Source organism: Anolis sagrei, chromosome 1 (assembly GCF_037176765.1).
Source record: "Anolis sagrei isolate rAnoSag1 chromosome 1, rAnoSag1.mat, whole genome shotgun sequence".
Lineage (NCBI taxonomy): Eukaryota > Metazoa > Chordata > Lepidosauria > Squamata > Dactyloidae > Anolis > Anolis sagrei.
The window spans coordinates 132974032-132992885 of NC_090021.1; the positions used below are offsets into that span (position 1 = coordinate 132974032).

Consider the following 18854-nt stretch of genomic DNA (forward strand, 5'->3'; position numbering starts at 1 on the left):
AGTTATCGATTTCTTCTTTCAGACATTTCCTGAATCCCTTTTATAAGTCAATTATTCTTATTTTCCCCTCTTATAAATTCCAGCACTGTTTTCCAGACTGTTGTTTGGGGTTTTGTGTGATTTTGCGAGATTTTTTGTGTTAGCATGTCCATGTTAATTATGTCCAATATTTTTATTGTCCATTGTTCAATTGTTGCTACTTCTTTTGATTTCCACCTTTTTGCTAGGGTCATTCTTGCGGCCGCTATTAAGTAGAAAAAGATCTTGTCCTCATTCTTTTCCAGTTTAATGTCCAATAATCCTAATAGTAGTTCCTCTGGTTTTAACTCAAATTTTATTTTAAGGATTTTTTCTATTGTTTTGTGTACTAGAGTCCAGTAACCTTTAATTTTTTTGCAACTCCACCACACGTGCATAAATTTGCCTTTTTCTTTTTCGTACTTCCAGCATTGGTCTTTAGTTTTATTTTTGGAGATCTTTGCAAGTGTCTCTGGTGTTAAATACCACCTGTAAAAGATCTTGTACCAACTCTCCTTGAGGTCCGTGGCGTATGTATATTTTATCTTTCTGTGCCAGATCTCTTCCCTATCTGCGAGAGGTATGGATCGGCCTATGTCCCTTGCCCAACTTATCATATTAGTTTTTATTTATTCGGTTTCCGTGGTCCATAGTAACAGTTGATTGTAGATTTTCCTTATGATTTTTGTTTCAGTGTCTAGTATTTTGTCCCAGAAGGTTTTCTTCGTTTAGAAGCCTACTTTTATGTCTATCTTGTAATTTTCAAGATAACTAGGATTCTTGACTGCTGGCAGATGGTACTTGTGACATAAGTTCCAGTGAATCATCTGGGCCATAGAGTTGTGTCTTTGTTTATCGTCCGTCTGTGCGATTTTATATTATTATTATTATTATTATTACTATTAGAAACACAAAAAGATTAGTAAACAAGATCACTATGCTGGCTGTTGTATTGGATCACACGTTGGACACTTCCTGAGTGTCTAGGACTGTGTTATGTACTGGCAAATGATGCGTGCCGATCTGAGTAGGGTGGCCTTTTGGAGCTGACAGATGGTAATTTTGTCAGTGCCGATTGTGTTTAAGTGCAGACCAAGGTCTTTAGGCATTGCATCCCATGTGTCGATCACCACTAGGACTACTTTTACTGGCTTGTGCCAGAATTTTTGCAGTTTGATCTTTAAATCCTCGTATCGTGTCAGCTTTTACATTATTATTATTATTATTATTATTATTATTATTATTATTATTATTATAGTTGCCTTTAATGCATAGCCTGAATTTGTGCATGAAACAAAATTTGCTTATGTTGAACTATCAGGGTCACTTTCTTGGTTACCCAACTAGACAATTTTGGATTTTGGAGTATTTTGGAGTAAGTGGAGCTCAACTTGTAGTTTTAACCATGACCATTTAATAGTCATGTCACTTATCTTCATTTCTTCTTAGTGTATTACCTGGTTTTTGATGAACTGGGTTTCTACATGATCTTTTCAAGACAATCCTTCCTCCCCAAACCTCTGTCAAAAGAATCTCAATGGCAAATGTAATGAAGTCAGTTGAAAAGACTACTACCATAGTTCCCCTTATTTAGGAAAACCACTAAGGAAGAAAATGCTTCTTGTCAAGAGTTATAAAATTCCAATGTCATTTTCTAAGAGGAAGGTCAAAGAATATTTGCTACCCCCAAAATCTGGGTTTTTTCCCTATGCATTACCCCGAAATAAAGTTAGCTAACCACCATTCCCTGCTCTCTATTTTTTCAAAGCACCGTCTCAGACATTTGCAGCTGTCAGCCTCTACAGACTGATTTCTTGCTGTGCAAAGTTCCATGACAGGTCTTTGAAAGCAACTCTGCTCCCAGGGAAAGATTTATACAAAAGCAAATATACAGTCAAATATGGCATTTAAGAAGAAAGGCATATTTAATTATAGGGCTGAAATACCAAATACTTGAGAACTTCCAAAGAAATAAAGTATGAAAAGGAGGTAATTCTGTATGAACAAGAATTTTCCAGCAGGGTAAAAGGGTGGAAAATTGTATTCAAGGGAATAGAATAAGATTCTGAAAACAAAATTCAGAATTTCATTCTGCTTGCACAGCCATATAAAATTAAACTAAGGCTTTAGGTCAACTGAGCAGAAGATTAAGGAAACAACTCAGTGAGAATGCAAAAGTTCCAGTTAGAACATATGTGTATCATGGCTGCTTTTCTATGTTCATTGCACCAGCGAAATGGGTTGAAATGCAGGCTTCACAATAAAAAAATCACTATCTGGATGAAATCAGGCATGAAAGAAATTTCAAAGATATCTGAAGGCAGCTCTAATAAATGTTGAGAATGTGAATACAATGAGGGTGGTCTTGAAAAAAGAAAGACCTAGACGTCTTGAACTCAAATAGATTTAATGCTGGGAGATATTATTAAGGTTAAACTTAAGGTGAGACCAGGGTTCTATCTGTTGAGAATGCTAGAAGACCATCTAGAAAGATTATTTGGGAGAATGTCACGATATATGTTAATGGCAGCAGGAATTGTATAGGCTCAAAGATGGAAGGTATCCCAATGCAAGAAGAATGGATCATAAAGATCTTTGAAACAGAAGAAATGGACCAACTGACTATGCTGATTAAGGAGAAATCTGATCTGGATCTGTTCATCACTTTTTCACAACAACAATGGGGGAAATTATTAATTTTGCAATTAATGAATTTGTAGAGTTTTGCCAAAAGTAGAAGTGTGATCACATCACTGAGGGAAAACAACCATCAGACAGAGAGTGGGGGACTTTGTAATTTTTTTTTTACAAATAGTTGTTTAGTTGCAGATAGTATTTAACTAGAATCATAGAGTTGGAAGAGACCATAAGAGTCATTCCCCTGCATAGTTTTGATAGTTTTATACAGTTCTGAAAACAAATCCCAGCAGATATTAATATATACAGGTAATCCCCAAGTTACAAACAAGACAGGTTCTGTAGGTTTGTTCTTAAGTTGAATTTGTTTGTAAGTTGGAACAAGTACATATTTAAGTGTAACCAGACAAGAATATACTTGTAAGTCAGATGCTTGTAACTCAGGGACTGCCTGTATGTAAAATAGGTTTTTTGTGTTTTACTTTGTCTCTTTCTAGAACACAAATTATTTTTAAAAATCTAGCATGAAAAGTTACAGCTTAAGGAAGTTTTTGAGAAACTTTCAGTGAAAATGAGGGAACATACATATGAATTGCTGTCTTCAAATGTGATCCCCTCCCCACTTTTATCACAGCCATAATGTACGATTCAACAAAGTTACGGCAGTTAAGGGAGTCATTTATCTGACTTTTGTGAGAGTAATATGTCGTCTATAATACAGGAATAGTGTAGCTTAACGCATTAAAAACAAAAGCAGGGAATAGGAAGGCTTGGGCATGCACATTTCTAATGTTGGTGAAGGCCATTATTTTCCTGTGAGAATACTTCTTCAATTCACATGGCAGCAATTCTCAAAATAAGCCAAGAGTTTCAATTGTTTCTGTTCTGAAAAGAATATATATATATATATATATATATATATATATATATATATATATCTTGTCTTCATATTTTATATGCTTTGTCAAGGCTCCCTCTTTCTTTTAAATATAGAGGAGAAAAATATTACAATTTATTTAGACAAAAGGCTGCCTTCTGGTAATGCCAAACAGCTCACAAATGTGACTATTACCCACATAAAAGCTAAGAGTGAGGAAAGACTATAGAAGGTGGGAAGAGGCTGACAGCCAAAGGTTGTAGTTAGATAAAGACTTGTTGAAAACAGGGGTAGGCAATTCAGTTAAAACTCTTTCTGTTCTCATTATCTGGATTTCGGTGGACCCCCAGATCTGTTTTCCGGGAGCCTCCAAAATTCAGTCAGGAAAAAATCCATTTTTTGCTCCGGCAACCGAAAGATCGGGGAAGATCCACCCCAGTGGCGGCAGTGGGGAACTTAAGAGGCCCCCCCTTTCCATTATTTTTAGGGCATCAGTCTTAAGAAAACCCCATTTCTGGGATCCTTTGTTCTTACAGCCTTCAATAAAACCTGGGTTAAAGGCATAAGATAAGCATGACCCTTTCAAATTATACTCAAATCTGGAGAATCCAGTAAGAAGGTATGATAAAGAGAGAAAGCTGACACTTTTCTCTAAGAAACACAAAACAGAGTATATTTTATGTGCAGTACAGCTTTAAAAGCTACTGAAGAATGAACCACACTTTCAGGAGTTAAGATTTTGATTAGGCTGTCTAATCGGCTTTCCACTTTTATAGGAAGAAATGAAATCACCTTATGCTTTTTGCAAAAATGACAAAGCCGGATGTACTGCTGTAATCTTATTTCTCTAGCCACTGCACAGCACACTAGAGCTCTCGTATGCGACAATACTTTCAAGATATAAAAAATATGCTTTAAAAAGTCTTATAAACTTACTTTAAAAGACTCCAATACAATAAGAAGCAAGAAGTTATCGTGGTCTGAATTAGGTAATATAAAATCGAATAAAATCCTATAATTTAGGTTAGCAAATGCCACTTTCTCCCAAAGGTTAATAATCTTTTAAAATGTGTTATCTTTTAAAGACTACATATTCACAGGGGAAACTTGAATGTGAAAGAAGGATTGGGAAATAAGGATCTTATTTCAAGCCACCATAAGCACTAAAATTACAAGGCTATGTACCTACACCACATCAGGCAGTATGAATGCATTGTTCTGATTTAAGGTGGGCAGAAGGAAAGACGGTTGAAGAACATATCAGCTCTCAAGCTAAAATAAATATCCAATGACTATCACTTTTCTCTTTCTTTTAAATGTATCACAACTACAGAACAGTAGAGATGTGAAGAAGTATAATGTGCAGATTTGATAAATGTGGATTTGAGATATGGTTTGAATGAATTGTATGAAAAGTGTATGGATGGGGCCTAATTTGGCTGAAGAGACCATTCTGAATCATTTACTATCTGTTTGTTGGACTGTAATTAAAGGTTGCTAGTGTGAACTGAAAAGTAAACTGTGATAAGAACTGTGACAACGATAACACAAATGTTTACATCTGTTACATCTGTCAACATTTGCTGACCAGAAACCGTATTAACTCTTAAGAGAAATTACCTCTGTTTGTATTAGTCAAAGACAATGCTTTTTCAAGGCAAACCAAGAACATGGTTACCTGAAGACAAACAACTGCATCAGGAGGTGAAGACTCAAGATTATTTCAACAGGACAACTGTTTACAACATCAGCAGAAATATTGCTATATAACAGACCTTATGACATTTCAAAAATTATGACAGACAGTGGAGCTGCTCACCCGCTATGCCCTGGTCCATGGGAAGGACAGAGATGGTATATGCCTCCTTTTCTCAAGGGAAGAAGAAGGAGTGCGATTTTGGAGTCATGATACATTTGCAAGGGAGACCAGTTCTGCTGTACGGAAAACAGAGATCTGGTCCTTGATATTGTGATCAGGGAAAAGAGGCGTTTTGGAGTTTAGAAGTTTTGAAACTATGTGTTGGCAAATTTACAAGGAAGCAGTCTGGCCTAAGAAGTGTTCTTCACAGAGGAAGAATGGCAAAATGGAGATGTATGCATGAGGATGAATGTATGCATATGTGTGGGTGAATGCTGAGTGAAAAATGTAATTCCTCTTTCTTTCTTTCTTTGTTAGAGAATCCAATGTAGTTACATAGAATCTGTATGTTTGTATGTCTAAATGTTGTTCTGTAAAAATTCTGATACCCGTTCTCTTACTGGAAAATTGCAATAAAAAGAATCTATGCTTTAAAGTTATTGAAAAGTTACTCACAGCAGAGAACCAAGGGCACAAAAAATATTTTGAAGTGACATTTCTCATGCTTTCTGTTTAGCCTTGATTAGAAAAAGAATGTCAGGGTGGGAGAAGATTTATCAAAATTTTAGGAGGCAAGAAACATACTTGGCAAATAGCATTGCTCTGACTATGAAAGTAGGTTTGGCTTACTCCCTTATGTACATAAGGAAGGATGCTTGACCTAACTGCAGTGCAGCTCACCAGCACTACAGTCAGAAGAGAGCAAAGCTTGCAATACCGAAGCTCATTGAATCACACTGATGCCAATAGCAATTAAGCCAACAACAAATCACATTATCTATCACATCATGGCTTGTACTGATTATTTTCTACAGCTGTCCATGTTTTCGATGTGAGATTTCAATACAGGCATTGCATTGGGTTTAAAAACATAACTGCAAATGCACAATCCATTAGTGTTACATAGGAAAAGCAGATGTTGGGGGAGGGAGCTGCTGCTCTTTGTATATATTCCACAAAGATTGGGTGGATAATGAATTAAATAATAATTGCTAAATGAAGACAAACATGTGTAAAAGGTGCAAATTTCAAAATATGGGATAATTGTGGACTGGTTTGTTGCATTTGCATGACTGATACTTTATTTTTCCCTTTCATTTAAATGTATCACAACTATAGCTGCTCTGAGTCCCCTAAAGGGTGAGAAGGGTGGGGTATAAATGCAGTAAATAAATTAATAGATAAATAATTTAAGGGTGCAAGTGAATAGGTCTGAAGACATAATACTTTTTTATATCCTGGAAGTCAAACCTTGTGGAAGTACCACTACTTCAAGTAGTTCCCTCTCCAGACTATGTCCAGGCTAAGGCCATTACCTTAAGGAGTAGAGTGTGTAAGCCTTTCCCACATATTTCTAGAGTAAGGGTGGAAAATGGTTCACTCTCGAACAACACGCGACCTCAAGGTTGTTGCTTTCCACTTTCAACCATCAAACTTCTTGGACTGTTTTCTCTGACCAAAGAATAAAGGAGGGGTGGACCGTCTCTCCTAGAATTTACTAGAAGCAGCAATTCCTATTTTACATAGATTGCGGTATACATTTGCACCCTTTACCAAATAAACATGCTTTTTTTTCTAAAACGAGGAGTGTGCTGCACACCTCTTCCAATTTGTTATAGTTCTTCTTGATTTTGTTAGCATTTTGATAGCCTGTATAGCATCTAGAACAGGCACGAGCAAACACTCCAAATGTTTTGGACTTCAACTCCAAGAAATCCCAGCCAGCTTATCAGCTGTTAGGAATTGTGGGAGTTGAAGTCCAAAACACCTGGAGGGCTGAAGTTTGCCCTAGAGGACACTAATGGGCAGAAAATTGTCCTGTCACACTTCCACAGTTAACAGTCCCTGTTCTACAGCATCAGGTTCTAAACTGTGTTCGAGAAACCTAGGGTTTTGCAAAAGCATCATGAAATTCCAGGAAAAATCTTTAAAATCAATTTTAACGTATATTTAAAATAAAACCTTTCAAGGGGTATTTCCCAAACACCAGCAGAGACATTAAGGGGTGTCAACGAATATTCCTTGCATGTTGCCCATACCTGAGCATAAGGATCTTTTTAAAATACAATGTGCCTCTGCTTCTAAAAAAACCCGAAATTTGGAACTGTGCCACTAAATAACTTTTGGGCAGGTATGATAAATCTATAGCCAGAAAGGCTATCTAAGTTCTGCACATCTATTGATGAGAAGCAGACTTTTTAACTTATGTTTACATCAAAAACAAGTTTAGGAGGAAGTTGAATGCCATCCTGGATTTACATATCCCACTGTCAGACATAAAACCCAATTTCAAAATTATTTTAAGTACAAAAATGGAACAATCTCATTCACCACATTAGGTGTGTATCCAATACTTTTAGTACCAAAATCAAGGTCAGTGGTAGTACTTCAAATATTTTCTATTTCTTAGCCTACTACATACAAAACATTCAAGTAACAGGAGTAGATGAAAGAACAAAGAACTCTGTGGGTTCGCGATGCTTAGGAAAAACCAAAGATAGTGTTAGGGTTCCATTAAGAAAAAGCATCTTCTGAAATGTTTTATGACTGAAAAGATATTGATATAGATACTTATTAACATGAAATATGTTACTGCAACACTAGTTTGATTCTATTTGTCTCACTAACTAATCTTTACCCAGCCACTTCATAAGCACCATCACAGCCACCAGTTAATGCATGACAAGTCAGGAGAATTGAGATGGAAGTTTTTCTGTATAAGGAGATGTACAATGAATTGCTCTCAGGCGGGCTTCTCAGCTTGATCTGACCTTAGCTGTTGCCTCGGGTTCACTGCCCTTTCTACTGACACTGTGTCCTCAGCTCTATCTCGAAGGCTGCCTTCGGGGTTTCCCCTGCCACATGTGTCATTCACCGGCAGTCTTCCTAAATGATTTCAGCTTTGCCTTGAACCTTCCTCCAGCATTCACTTTGGTTTTCAGACTTTCTCCAGCCTCCTCTGGCTTTCACTCTCTTCAGTAACTACTCTCTATTGACATTTTCTTTCTTCATCAGCTGCTCTGTGCTGCCTACTAACTGACCGACTTCTGTGAACAGAATTAGGTTTTTCTATACTCTCCAGCCAGAAACTGCCAGTCAGTCCTATCCAAAATCAAAGATCATCACACCATTATAGATTTTTAAAGCAAGAACAAGAGAAGATCACAAAACACCCACATTGCCACAATTCCGACAGTAACCATTTGGTTTCCTTCTCATCACATATAAAGGTAGAAATACCTCCCTTACCAAAAACTCTAAAGGATCGGTTAACAAATCTTTACAAAACCGTCTTCTCTGATCCAGTTTCCCAGGTGATACTCCCTCAAACATTTTAAAACAATGCCAAACTATTTTACACACATATACCCTGTCTTCACATCCTCATCTTCTCCTTTTGCTTTAGTTTTAGTTCTCTGCAGGCTTTATGAAACGGCGAGGGACTCTGTGAAGGAGAGACCTTGCTGTGCGCAAGGCTCTCCTCACAGTTCAGAGCACTGGAAAAACAGGTCAGCTAAAAACTCTCAGAACGCCCTGGCCCGATGTTTAAAACATTCTTCAAAAACCTGCCTGAAAAGAAAGGCTTTAGCCTGTCGCTGGAAGGATAGAAGGGAGGGGGGCATTCTGGATTCCCGGGGAAGAAGGGAATTCATAGTTGAGGGACATTCCCACCAACCGAGCTTGTGATGGTAGTGAGACTGAGAAAAGCGCCAGAAGAATCTCATGGCCTGAGCAGGTTCATATAGGGCAGTGGTTTTCAACCTTCCTAATGCTGCAACCCCTTAATCCAGTTCCTCATGTTGTGGTGACCCCAACCATAACCTTATTTTCAGTGCTACTTCATAACTGTAATTTTGTGTCTGTTATGAATCATAATGTAAATATCTGATATGCAGGATGTATTTTCATTCACTGGAACAAATTTGGCACAAACACCTAATACGCCCAAATTTGAATAGTGGTGGGGTTGGGGGGGGGATGATTGATTTTGTCATTTGGGAGTTGTAGTTGCTGTGATTTATAGTTCACCTACAATCAAAGAGCATGCCGAACTTCACCAATGATGGAATTGAACCAAACTTGGCACACAAAACTCCCATGACCAACAGAAAATACTGGAAGGGTTTGGTGAGCATTGACCTTGAGCTTTGGAGTGATAGTTCACCTACTTTCAGAGAGTACTGTGGACTCAAACAATGATGGATTGGACCAAACTTGGCATTAATATTCAATATGCCCAAATGTGAACACTGGTGGAGTTTGGGACATATAGACCTTGACATTTGGGAGTTGTAGTTGCTGGGATGTATAGTTCACCTACAATCAAAGAGCATTCTAAACTCAGCCCACAGTGGATCTGCACCAAACCTGACACACTACCTACATGGCCAACACTGCATACTGGTAGGATTGGGGGAAGCTGTTTTTGAATTCTGGGAGTTGTAGTTCACCAACACTCAGAGAACACTCTGTACCAAACTGGTGAAGGAACTAATAAACTTCCCACACTGAACTTGTCTCAGAAGCAGCCCTCCCCTTGGCTGAGAGACCAGTTTAGAGGCTGGCCAATCACAGCGTAGGAGGGCTTTTGGTGGAAAATTCAGAATCTGTTTCCAAAAAGGAAGAGAAGGTTAGGTAGAGACATCTTCAGCCTTCTCTGCAAAGGGGCACCTAAGACCATCAGAAATATGTGTTTTCTGATAGTCTTCGGTGAGCCCTCTGAACCCCCCTCACGACCCCCCTTCAGGAGTCCCAATCCCCAGGTTGAGAAATGCTGATATAGGGAGATGTGATTTGTCAAACAGTCTGGAATGAAAGTGAGATTATGGTGCTATCATTGTGTAGTGTGAATGAGCCCCTAGTTGTTTGCTATGAGAAAAAGAAAGCTGGAACAATTCTCTGACTTTCATTTTTTTTAATCAGAACAGTAATTTCAATTCTTAGAGTTGCCAACACTGTATCCAATGCAACTATGATTTTGAACATAAATGTGTGGAATGAGCACAAGGTAGCATTTTCCTCAATGTTAGAAAACCCTCAACTATCATTACTTCATTTCAAACCTCTGTTAGAAGTAGAGGAGTCCTGCTTCCTTAGCCTTGGACATTGGGTAATCCTAGTCTATCCTCATTCCCCAATCATCCATCTGACAAACAACTGCATATTTTGTTATATATTTAAACTTAAGCTTCAGTTACATTTCCATCCCAAATTCTTATCTTACAAATCCATGCTTCATATAAGATATGAATGTCAGAATAGAATTTTCAGATTAGAAGTTTTATCATCTTTGAAATAGTAATATGGTGGGTAAATGGCTTGAAAGTAAAGAATGGAAGACTATTATGCTTTATGATACCAGAATAGAATTGCAGTCCATTGGTTTCTCTCACTATCATCTCACCACAAAAGCCTCAATATCAGACGCCACAACATAAGACCTAATGAGATATTCTTAATTTGTGGAGTTACTTTGAAATTTTGTTTCTGGCTCAAAATGGTTAGTAAAACTTGGTAACCTGATAACTCATTAAATCGTTTGCAACTTTCTGCAGGTGCTGTCATTGTGAAATGTACTGCTTTGAAATTGGGTCCATCATTTTGAAACACCCTTGTATATGCCTTCCATGCTATTTGACTTCCCAATTTTAGCTTCTGATTTGGTTTACACTCTTGATTGCTACCAATTTAGCATCCACATTTGGTTTCCATGGGGATTTCTCCAGCATTTCATCCAACACCCTTTCCAGATCTACCAGAATTCACATCAATGTCTGTGCACTTGTACACTTGGTTACTGACAGCCTATTACAGAAAAATAAATAATCAGCCAGCAATGAGGTCATACAAAAGAAAACAGAACTAATGATGCCACCTTAGTTTTAGAATATGGCATATAAACAACATTTGCTCCATGTATACCTTCCTCCATTTCAGTTGCAAATGAATCCGAAAGCTTCTAATTAACCATATAGTTTTCATTTTCATTACCACTTTTGGAACAAAAAAATAAGCAATAAAACAAGTTCCAACCATGGTTTAATATTCCTCCTTGTTTCTAGAATGATAACATTATTGTCCTAGGATGGAACATGTCTGACTACACAGTGAATATACATTTTGCAATAATAGATTTCAAACTGCTAGAGAAGAACCTTTCCTCTAAATTCACCTCTTGATTACAATATTTTCCCCAGAAACATAACCCACAACATTTTGAAAAGAAAAAGTATTGCTTTTATTCACATTCAGCAAGCATTTACTTTTACTTACCAAGCTTCAGGAAGAAGGAAGGAGTATTCATGTGGAGAGGTTGTCTCTGGAAAATTAGAGAGAATTGCCAAGCGATGTGGAAGTAAGTCTGATCCATGGTAAGTAAACAAGATCTCCAGGGCTCCCACATTACTTTCCTACAAAAATAATTCAGTGTGGGATTTTGAAAACAGTTTATCTACCATTCTGTACAATAAATAGCCATATCCCTATACTATTGGATTGTGTCATTTTATATAAAAATAGTACTCTGCAATCTGTTTATTTATGACAACTGATTTGGCAAATAGACCTCATTCCTGTTTTGGTAAAATGATACCTAAATTTCCCACTTGCTCCACTAGTATGGCTCAAGGTCTCTTCCAAGTTTGTGTTGTAGTACAAAACATTAAACCGTATTGAATGTACTGAATGTAATTGACCTGGTTTTATCCAATTTCAGAAGGTTATAAAAGCAATGTTTGCATTAGCTACAGTCAGTGCCACCTGGAAAACACTTTTCAGTCAGACACTAAATCTACAATTATTCCTGTTTTTTGAGAAAGAGACTCGCTAAACTCAGGCTGCATCTGCACTGTAGAACGAATGCAGTTTGACAATACTTTAGCAACCATAGTTCAATGCTGTGGAGTCATGGGAATTATATCTTTACAAGATCTTTAGCTTTCTCTACCAAAGAGTGCTGACGCCTCACCAAACTACAAATTTCAAGTTTTCCAAATGAGCATACATGTGATTGCCCTGTAATTGCATAAAGGAATGTAATTGATCCAGTAAGTTCTGAAGAAACACTGTCCCGCATAAAATTCCTTATTAGAAAATTTCAAAAGAAGCAATACCCGGGCATATGTCCTCGCTGAAAGAACAATATTTTGATTTCGGAACTTCCTGAAGAATTCTGCATCATATCTCTGCTCAGCAGCATGTGGCCCACCAAGGATCTCCTAAGGGAGAGGAAAAATTGAAAAAATATTTTCAAAACTCTTCATCAGGTGAGATGGCAAATATTTCCAAGGACACACAATCACACAGAACATGCAGATATGAGGAAATGCTACAGATATGAGATCTTTTCCCCATTTTTCTTCTTCTTGTGTGCCTTCAAATCATTTCTGACTTATGGCGACCCCAAGGTAAATTTATCATAGAGTTTTCTTAACAAAATTCATTCACAGGGGGTTGCCTTTGCCTTCTTCTGAGGCTAAGACAATGTGACCTGAGGTAATCTAGGGGAATTAGAACTGTGGTTTCCTGAGTTTGAGTCCAATACTCAAACCACTATATATTGCTCCCTTATACATACCAAAACTCTTTTGTGAGCTATCTTCAATTTTAACAACTCCAAAGGTTGACTACCATCTGGTAGTCTAAGCCCAGTTCTCTAATCAATTGAACAGTGGGGAAGTGAAGTCTCCAACCTATTTTTTATCTCAGCTTTCACATATTTACTCTCCCAGATGTATGTGCACACATACACACACAAACAAAGCAGAAAAAAAATATTGGGGGAATTTTAAAAAACAGCATTTCAGGAAGAAGAAAGCAGGTTTTTGAAGGTTAAAAGGGAACAAGGGAGAGAATATATGCTAGAATGCAAATGATAAGGCAGAGACACAGCTGTTCAAACAATGGAAATGTGCTGCACTGCAACCATATTGTTTGCCTGTGTCATTGTTTACAATAACTGAAATGCTTGAAAGGAATTACAAATATGAAAATAAAATTATCAGGCTGCAAAAAATCAAGAAATTATTACAGATCATAAGGAAAGAGCCAACAAATGAAATCTGTGGTTTCATAGCTATCTTCCATACCTCATATGTTGCTAGACGGTCCAAATAGGTTAGAAGTTTCAACCTGCTGCGGCAAAGTTCTTTCTGTTCCAAAGTCAGTCTATTTTTAACAAAAAGTGGGGAAGATAAGTATTTGTTAAAGACTACATCACCAAGTAGAACATTTGGACACCCCTTTCAATAAGGAAAACATCTTCCAAAAATATATATAGGCAGCCCCTGAATTACAAACATCTGACTTATATATGACTCCTAGTTAAAAACACCAGGAAGTGAGAGAAATCTACCCCTAAGAAGGGAAATTCACTCCCATGAGAGTTATCATGGGAAAAGGTGTCTCCACTGAAGCTTTATCACCAGTCCCTGTTTCCACTGCAAACAAGACTTGGGCCCAAATTACTGTTAACGAAAAGATTTGTAGTTTTTGGAGGGCCTTTTTTGTTTAATTTCCAAAAACAGAAAGGGGAAGAGAGAGACAAAAGACCAGTGAAATGGTTTCAGAGAGATGATATTTTCAAAAATAGTTAAGTCCACAAAATATATGAGGCAGCAGGATCTGTGCCATCTTTTTCCTCCTCCAGAGAGAGCCCTAGGAACTTGCTTTCCCAGTGGCACTAGCATAGGGTGGCAATTGAATGTTCCTCTCAGAGCATGATGGGAGTTGAAGTTTTTCTCTCTGTGTATCTCTCAGCCAATAAAAAAACTACCTGTATATATAGTGGTATCTGCTGGGGTTTGATTTTAGAACTGTTCCCCCACTCCAAAACCCCATATCCATGAGTGCTCAAGTCTTATTACATATAATGGCACAGTGAAATAAATGCTGTCCTTTATTTAAAATGTGAAAATCAAGGTTTGCTTTCTGGATTTAAAAAAAAAATATTTCTGGCTGTGAAGGGTTTAATCTCTTGCTACAGTGGAGTAACTCTTTAATTCTAGTCCCAGTTCCAACCATGTATTCTACTGAGAAGATACTTATTTGCCCAAGCATCCAACAGGGATGAATACCTGAGAAATGCAGACTGAAGTAGTTATCATTTCAATTGCATTAGATGCAAGCTCAGATGCTTGCGTGAATGCATTTTTCTATGGCAATCTGCTCAAAACAAGAGATCTGTCCAAATGAGATAAAGAACTGGACAGAAAGCACTGAGACATTTTAAATCCCAGTGCGATATGCCACAAGCTGGACCTCTTTCAAAGTGCACAGCAAGTTAAAAATTTATATCTTGAACCAATTAGAAGTAAGATATATTAAATATATATATTCTTCCTTTGGGGACTATATGTGTCTAAGCCTAGCGATATAACAGAAGGACATTGAGCTTGGCATTTCATTTACTTGGAAAAGTCCACTGATTGAAGGAGTTCTTGATGTTTTATGGCCTCTCGCTCTCTCCTACTCTCTGCTTCTTCCTCGGGAGTTAAGAACTCTTCATAAAGTAGTTCGTCAATGTCTACATCACCTGGCAAGATAAACCTGGGAAAGGAAAACCCGGAGACAGAAAATTGGTTATCTAGTCAAAACGAAAGCTTTCTGCATGGTGGTCTGCAACAACCACTTCAAAAAAGTCCCCAACCAAAGTGAAGGCTTTCATATGCATTTGTGACCCTTTTTAAAGAAGATAAACCATGATTTCCATAAGTTACAGTTGAAGCAAGATCTTATAATATACAAATATTTTAGCACTTTAAACAGGTTTAGTTACACAGAAAAAAAATGAAAAAGAAAGTGTGTGTGTGTGACTGAGGGGGGTAAAAATGATTTACTCTAGTCAGCTATGGAAAAATTGCACCCTTAGCAGGTTGCATGCATATAGGTTGTCAGACTTGAAACTGGAGAGGACTCCTGTATATTTAATAGTCAGGTAAAAAAGATGTTGCTTCTAAATTGGCTGTGTGACAGACAATATCTGCTGTAATTCCCTCTTCTCCACAATTATTAAAGATACAGGTTTCCACCAGTTTTCATTCTGGAAACTAGAAATTAGATGCAGATTAACATGTCACTAAGACTCTCGTGTTATATTTAATATGAAGATAGCTCAATACATAAAATCATTTTACTCTATTAAACAGGTATTCTCAAGGAAGAATGGTTTTAGGCAGACATTCAACATTGTATGAACGAAGCAAACAAATCCCTTTCTTGTCCTCATGTTTCGTTTTTGTGATTTGTTGTTAAATTAACTTTGATGTATGGAAGTTCTGCGAATGAGAGACCTTCAAGACACCCAGACATCAACAACCCTGCTAAGACTCTGCAAATCCTTATTGAACCAACCCATCTGTACAGCAGGTCTCCTCTTCTCCTACTAGAGTAGACTCTTGATGTCTAGTGTGGTTTGGTGCCACGACCCTTCATGGATATCAAATCCATAGAGGCTCAATTTTGTATACAACATTAGCAGACACTTTTTGGATTTCAATTTTTTTCAATTTTGGAATATCTGTATTTGCATATACATACATGCAACTACAAGAACAACATTTTATTATGGTCCAAAGACACTTAATGAAATATCATGGAGATGGGACACAAATCTAAACACACACAAATATCATTTGTTTCAAATACATATAGTCTGGAGGTCACTTTATATACAGTATTTTTAATAATTTTGTGCATGAAAGTTTGCATTCATCAAACTATCAGAAAGCAAATGTGTCATTAGTTCAGCCACCCAAATGAACTAATGTGGATGTTAGAATTCTGTATAAGGGATGCTCATCCTTCCACTACAGCCTGAACTGGAATATTCTTGCTTAGTTAGGTTTAGACTTTGACTTATTTGTCAAAGCTAACCACAGCTTGTTTCAAAGTTTTATTACATCTCATAAAATTTGTCCATGTTACAATGACACTGTTCTGTTATTCTTTACACACTGGAAACAGCCATACTGAAAATCTATACTTCACACACTGGGAATAGCCATACTGAAAACCTATAATTTCCTCTAACTTGTAAATTCACTGTTTTGAAAAGTCACAAGTTTATCAAAGAGCAGAATGATGTTTCAACTTTGCCTTCATAAAACAAAACAAAACAATCTGGGTGTGATGCAATGTAAAAATACTGATAACAAAATTAGCTTTATAGAACTTATTGTAATGCATTGCTTATTCAAAAACAGTCACTACTTTTTCTTAAAAGCATAAACAATGCAACCCATTCCCACAAACCTGCCACCATCTTCTCCTTTCCCAATGGCTATGAGAGCTTCCAGGTCTGTCCCTTTCAGGCCATATTGCAGCAATTCTTTAGCAGCATCCACATTCTCAGGAACTCTTTCTAAGCATTCATGAAGAACCCAAGAACGCTTATTAATTTTGCTCTGTTAATTGCACCAGGGGGAAAAAAGAGAGAAAGTAAGACATTTATTAGAGCTGTCTATGAACTGACAAAGGAAGCTACCTTAGAGTCAGACTATTTGTCTAGGCTGGTATAATCTCCACTATAGGGTAGCATCTCACATGGACTTCTGCATTGGGATCTAGTCAATCCTACAAACTATAAGCTTCTGATTAAAATGCATAAAATGCAAAGACTTTGATCCAGACACAGACTCGAGAAGGAAACAGAAAAAGATTTCGGGGAATGTAACATAGCCAGAACTAAATTCTCAACCATTCCTCTATCTCATTGCAAGTCCAAAATGTCCTATTCAAAAAGCTATTCAGGAGTGTCATTCAAGATTCAACTCCTAAGGAATTGATTTTAGGAGATAAATAAAAGGACTGACAGAGGAGAAAAGTCAAGAAAGTCCTTTGAAAAGCAGGAATTCTACTTGTCTCTAGGAACCCCCAAAAACATTACCTTGCCATAAGAAGACATACCAGGTAATCCTGAATAGAAGCAATGCTAACAGGAGATTTTCTCCACTGCCTCTGATACACAAGATCAGAATCAAGGTCATATGTTTGAGCTAGTGACAATGCTTCTCCATATTCTTCATTATCAATCTAAAAACAAAACATACAAAAATTGCAGTAAGCCACATGAGCAATGAAGGGAAAAGAAAAACTATCTTTTTTGTTCATATTATAAAATGGTTTTAATCAAATAAACACCTAAAGCAGTGGTCCCAAACTAAGGCCCGCAGGCCGGATGTGGCCCTCCAAGTCATTTACCCAGCCCCGTTCTAAACATCAGACTTAGGGTTGCCCTACGTCTGAAACAACTTGAAGGACGCAACAAAAGAACTCTAATTAACTTGACTCTCTCATCAGCCAAAATCAGATTCACACTTCTAACTGAAATACTAGTAAGTTTATGTTGTTTACAATTGTTCTTCATTTTAAATATTGCATTGTTCTTTCATCCTTTTGAAGTACAAATAAAATATGTGCAGTTTGCTTAGGAATTCGTCATTTTTTTTACAAATTATAAGCTGGCCTCCCAACTGTCTGAAGGACAGTGAATCAACCCCTCTTCTTGAAAAGTTTGAGGACTCTTGAACTAAAGCACACTCCACCAGATACGTTTTCTAAGAATAAAACAACAGAAGCAACTTGAAGTATGAGATATTCAACATGCTGTCTGAAGGCCACATGAAAAGATGCCCATCCCTTCAGCAATCTTCAGTGTAAAACTTCAATAGCAAAATAGTAAAGACTCTTGAAATAAGCAACATAAACAATAAAATGGGCAGCAGCAATTTTCCCGGGACCCAGGGGTGCTGTGGGAGATTTCAGAGGGAAATATTGGTCTCAGGCGCAATCTGTTATCAATGCGAGAGCATTGATAACAGATTGCAAAGAAATGTACTGTATACATTAGTATTGGATAAAAAAGATGACCCAAAGATTTAGAAGGTTAGGCCATATACTTTTTTCCCTCAGAAGCATATTGGAAGGAACCTATCCAAAGCAGAGGAACACTGGCTGAAAAATTATGACCATCAAATCTATTCCTCAAGAGGCACCAGAGCCTCAAATTTCTGTACCCAAAGACCTGAGAAAACCATTTAATAACTTTTTTGCATGCCCCAAAAATGTATAATCAAAATTCTGATGGTAACATAGCTATACACTCAACTGGTACAATTCCAAGTACAGTAAATTTCACTACTGAATAGTGTAAATTAGAAGAATTGTATATTTGTTTTTTCTAATAAAAGTCTGAGGGATGTAGCATTTTTATACATTACAGGAATAATGCTTTTAGTGGATGTAATATTTATATGTTGTTGTGCCATTAGTAAATATTATGATATAATAAAATGACCAAAATTGCTGCTTATGGCAGGTTGTCTTAAAAAGAAATGATTTGGAAAGTTTTTCCTAAGTTACCAATTATTTCCTCTTTACTTTGATTTGGTGATTCGATTTATAGTCCACACCTAAAATATGCAATAGCAAGTGGTCACGCCACTAAATTTTCATGCAGGTTGAATA

The 18854-nt window shown here is 37.1% G+C and overlaps 1 protein-coding gene across 2 annotated transcripts in view; it reads right to left on the minus strand.

The window, feature by feature from the left end:
- Nucleotides 1-18854, minus strand: part of NBAS (NBAS subunit of NRZ tethering complex) — a 209757-nt gene that overhangs the window by 148155 nt on the left and 42748 nt on the right. For both annotated transcript variants that reach the window (XM_067468668.1, XM_067468667.1), the window contains exons 16-21: nt 17295-17420; nt 16641-16792; nt 14799-14936; nt 13478-13556; nt 12503-12607; nt 11664-11800 (exon numbers count right to left, since the gene is read on the minus strand). In XM_067468668.1, the coding sequence (XP_067324769.1) occupies nt 11664-11800; nt 12503-12607; nt 13478-13556; nt 14799-14936; nt 16641-16792; nt 17295-17420 (737 nt within the window). The remainder of the gene's footprint in view (nt 1-11663; nt 11801-12502; nt 12608-13477; nt 13557-14798; nt 14937-16640; nt 16793-17294; nt 17421-18854) is intronic.